Source organism: Protobothrops mucrosquamatus, unplaced genomic scaffold (assembly GCF_001527695.2).
Source record: "Protobothrops mucrosquamatus isolate PMUCROS unplaced genomic scaffold, P.Mucros_1.0 scaffold3396, whole genome shotgun sequence".
Taxonomy (NCBI): Eukaryota; Metazoa; Chordata; class Lepidosauria; order Squamata; family Viperidae; genus Protobothrops; species Protobothrops mucrosquamatus.
The window spans coordinates 56,862-61,208 of NW_015389377.1; the positions used below are offsets into that span (position 1 = coordinate 56,862).

At 55.1% G+C, this 4,347-nt stretch overlaps 1 protein-coding gene across 1 annotated transcript in view; it reads left to right on the forward strand.

Annotated features, from left to right (window-relative positions):
• Positions 1-4,347, forward strand: part of PHF12 (PHD finger protein 12) — a gene marked incomplete at its 5' end in the record, with an annotated part of 31,272 nt that overhangs the window by 9,459 nt on the left and 17,466 nt on the right. Inside the window, 2 exons of the mRNA XM_015826945.1 lie at positions 1,732-2,018; positions 3,788-4,296. Of these exons, the coding sequence (XP_015682431.1) occupies positions 1,732-2,018; positions 3,788-4,296 (796 nt within the window). The remainder of the gene's footprint in view (positions 1-1,731; positions 2,019-3,787; positions 4,297-4,347) is intronic.

Sequence of the window (4,347 nt, forward strand, 5' to 3'; positions counted from 1 at the left end):
CCCGGGTCCTTTACTCTAATGACAGGATGAAAACATCGAGGCACGTAGTTGCCACATTTTCACTCCCGGCGTGGATTTTGATCCCGTGAGCAATTTTGATCCTGCGACTTGTTGACCGGTTTGCAGGCAATGCTCGCAAGCGAGAAAGAAAAAAAAAAGAAACGGGTCCCGAGTCGCTTTTTCCCACCGCTGGTAACTTTGGTCCCTCGAATGAGCGTTTGTCAAGGGGTTAGGGTTACTTGCAATAAGAAATAACAGGCCAGCATACTTTAAAACAGGTTTAAAACACCTTTGTGTGGTGCAAAACCTTTCTGGAGAAGGAGAGGTGTCCTTCCGTGGCCGGCTTTTGGCAGCCCCATCTCTGTGTCCACGGGAGGAGCTTCTGACAATAGAGGAACCAGATTTACGTTAAAAAAATCCTGTTAACTGAGTTTAACAACTGCCCTTAACAACTTGGGCAAGAAAGGTCGTGAAATGGGGCAAAAATTCACTCCGCTGCCTCACTTAGTGACGGAAATGTTGGGCTCCATTTGTTGTAAGTCGAGGACTGCCTGCCTACCACCCCCTAGTGCAGTGATGACGGCGAACCTTTTAGAGACTGAGTGCCCAAACTGCTACCCAAAACCCACTTATGCATCGTCGGGTGCCGGGTGGGTGTGGCCCATTGGGTGGGTGTGGCCCATTGGGTGGGCGTGGCTGCGGTGGTAACGGCAGACTGGGTGGGACTAAAAAGTTCAATCAATCAATTCCAACTTTGCAAGATCTTTTTTTTTTCCGTGAGAAGTTGAAATTGACCGATTGATTGAACCTTTTTTATTTTTTTTGCACACGGCGGCGGAGGCCTAAAGCGAAAAGGTTTTATAAAACCCAGCTGAAGGCCTAGGACTAGGGCGACGGCACACGTGCCCACAGCGAGGGCTCTGAGTGCCGCCTCTGGCACCTGTGCCATGGGTTCGACACCACTGCTATATTCTCTATTCTATTCTATTTTCTATCCTATTCTATTTTCTATTCTATTCTATTCTATTCTATTCTATTCTATTCTATTCTATTCTATTGTCTATTTTCTAGTCTAGTCTAGTCTATATTCTATATTGTATACTATTCTATATTCTATTCTATTCTATTGTCTAGTCTATTCTATTCTATTTTCTATTCTATTCTATTCTATTTTCTATTCTATTCTATTCGATTTTCTATTCTATTCTATATTCCAGTGATGGCGAACCTTTTAGAGACCGAGTGCCCAAACTGCAACCCAAAACCCACTTATGTATTGTCGGGTGCCGGGTGGGTGTGGCCCATTGGGTGGGCGTGGCCCATTGGGTGGGCGTGGCTGCGGTGGTAAAGGCAGACTGGGTGGGACTAAAAAGTTCAATCCATCAATTCCAACTTTGCAAGATCTTTTTTTTCCCCCGCAAGAAGTTGAAATTGACTGAACCTGGTTTTTTTTTTTTTTTGCACACGGCGGCGGAGGCCTAAAGCGAAAAGGTTTTATAAAACCCAGCTGAAGGCCTAGGACTGGGGCGACGATGCGGGTGCCCACAGAGAGGGCTCTGAGTGCCGCCTCTGGCACCCGTGCCATAGGTTCGCCACCACTGCCCTAGTGCTTTACAGCTCGCTCGCTCTGGGCGGTTCAGCAGCTCAGACCAGCCCTGCCAGGGCTACCTACGGCTGGGGCGGGGGGGGCAGAGCCGACCCTCTGACCCGTGGCCTCCCTTTCTCTTTCAGTGGCTGTGCAGCATCGTGGCCCTGCAGTGCAGCATCCTCAAACACTTATCGGCCAAGCAGCCCCCTTTTTCCTGGGACGTGGAGCAGCTGGAGAAAGGGGATGTCAAGCCGGTGCTGGCGGCCGACGGCTCCCTGGCCAGTCCGTACCGCGTGGCGGACAAGCCCACCCTCCCTTCCAATTGCCCGGCCTCTTGCCCCGCGGGGCTCATCCCCCAGAACTCCTTGCAGGACGAGACCCCCTACCCCTCCTCCGCGGACAGGCCCAAGAAACTTTCCCCCTGCGGGACGTCCAACGGCCTCGGCGGGGCCGCCGAGGTGAAAATCAACGGCCCCAGCTTCTACGGCGAGGCCTCGGCGCCCACCTCCTCCAGGCTGAGTGGGCCGGGCGGGCCCATGTCTCACCGGCAGCAGCCCTGGCCTCGGCCCACCACTCCCCCGGCGGCTTACGGGCTCCTCAACCACGTGGCTGGGGCGGTGGTGAAGACGGAGAATGCGGCGGGACCCGTCTCCTGCCCGCACAAGGTCGCCGTGCCCGTCGCCACCCTGCTGGCCTCCATCCCCAGCTCTTGTTTCGGCCTGGAAGCTGCCACGGCGTGGCCACCGAAGAACACTCAGGCACCGATCGGGCCTCTGCTAGCCACGGATCTGGGCGCGGCGGACTCTCCTGTCTCTTCCACGTGGGCCCTCACCCCCCACCAAGCGGCTGTAGGGGAGGGGGGCTCCGCCGTGGCCCCCGCCCATGGTTTTTGTTCGTCAGCCCCACCTCCAGGTGAGCACAGAGGATGGCTTTCTATTTTTTTGGTGCTCAGGTACAAAAGCGNTGGCGGCGGAGGCCTAAAGCGAAAAGGTTTTATAAAACCCAGCTGAAGGCCTAGGACTGGGGCGATGGTGCGCGTGCCCACAGAGAGGGCTCTGAGTGCCGCCTCTGCCACCCGTGCCATAGGTTCGCCACCACTGCTATATTCTATTCTATTCTATTTTCTATCCTAGTCTATTTTCTAGTCTATTTTCCAGTCTAGTCTATTCTATATTCTATTCTATATTCTATTCTATTCTATTCTATCCTATTCTATTTTCTATCCTATTTTCTATTCTAGTCTAGTCTAGTCTAGTCTGTTCTATTCTATTCTATATTCTATTCTATTTTCTATTCTATATTCTATTCTATTCTATTCTATTCTATATTCTATTCTATATTCTATTCTATATTCTATTCTATATTCTGTTCTGTTCTGTTCTGTTCTATTCTATTCTATATTCCAGTGATGGCGAACCTTTTAGAGACCGAGTGCCCAAACTGCAACCCAAAACCCACTTATGTATTGTCGGGTGCCGGGTGGGTGTGGCCAATTGGGTGGGCGTGGCCCTTTGGGTGGGCGTGGCTGCGGTGGTAACATCAGACTGAGTGGGAATAAAAAGTTCAATCAATCAATTCCAACTTTGCAAGATCTTTTTTTTTTCCTGCGAGAAGTTGAAATTGACTGATTGACTGATGCTTTTTTTTTTTGCACATGGCTGCGGAGGCCTAAAGTGAAAAGGTTTTATAAAACCCAGCTGAAGGCCTAGGACTGGGGCGACAGCGCGCGTGCCCACAGAGAGGGCTCTGAGTGCCGCCTCTGGCACCCGTGCCATAGGTTCGCCACCACTGCCCTAGTGCTTTACAGCTCGCTCTGGGTGGTTCAGCAGCTCAGACTAGCCCTGCCAGGGCTACCTACGGCCGGACCGGGGCGGGGGGGGGGCAGAGCCGACCGCTATCCTTCCTGACCTCTGACCCGTGGCCTCCCTTTCTCTTTCAGTGGCTGTGCAGCATCGTGGCCCTGCAGTGCAGCATCCTCAAACACTTATCGGCCAAGCAGCCCCCTTTTTCCTGGGACGTGGAGCAGCTGGAGAAAGGGGATGTCAAGCCGGTGCTGGCGGCCGACGGCTCCCTGGCCAGTCCGTACCGCGTGGCGGACAAGCCCACCCTTCCTTCCAATTGCCCGGCCTCTTGCCCCGCGGGGCTCATCCCCCAGAACTCCTTGCAGGACGAGACCCCCTACCCCTCCTCCGCGGACAGGCCCAAGAAACTTTCCCCCTGCGGGACGTCCAACGGCCTCGGCGGGGCCGCCGAGGTGAAAATCAACGGCCCCAGCTTCTACGGCGAGGCCTCGGCGCCCACCTCCTCCAGGCTGAGCGGGCCGGGCGGGCCCATGTCTCACCGGCAGCAGCCCTGGCCTCGGCCCACCACTCCCCCGGCGGCTTACGGGCTCGTCAACCACGTGGCTGGGGCGGTGGTGAAGACGGAGAACGCGGCGGGACCCGTCTCCTGCCCGCACAAGGTCGCCGTGCCCGTCGCCACCCTGCTGGCCTCCATCCCCAGCTCTTGTTTCGGCCTGGAAGCTGCCACGGCGTGGCCACCGAAGAACACTCAGGCGCCAATCGGGCCTCTGCTAGCCACGGATCTGGGCGCGGCGGACTCTCCTGTCTCTTCCACGTGGGCCCTCACCCCCCACCAAGCGGCTGTAGGGGAGGGGGGCTCCGCCGTGGCCCCCGCCCATGGTTTTTGTTCGTCAGCCCCACCTCCAGGTGAGCACAGAGGATGGCTTTCTATTTTTTTGGTGCTCAGGTACAAAAGCG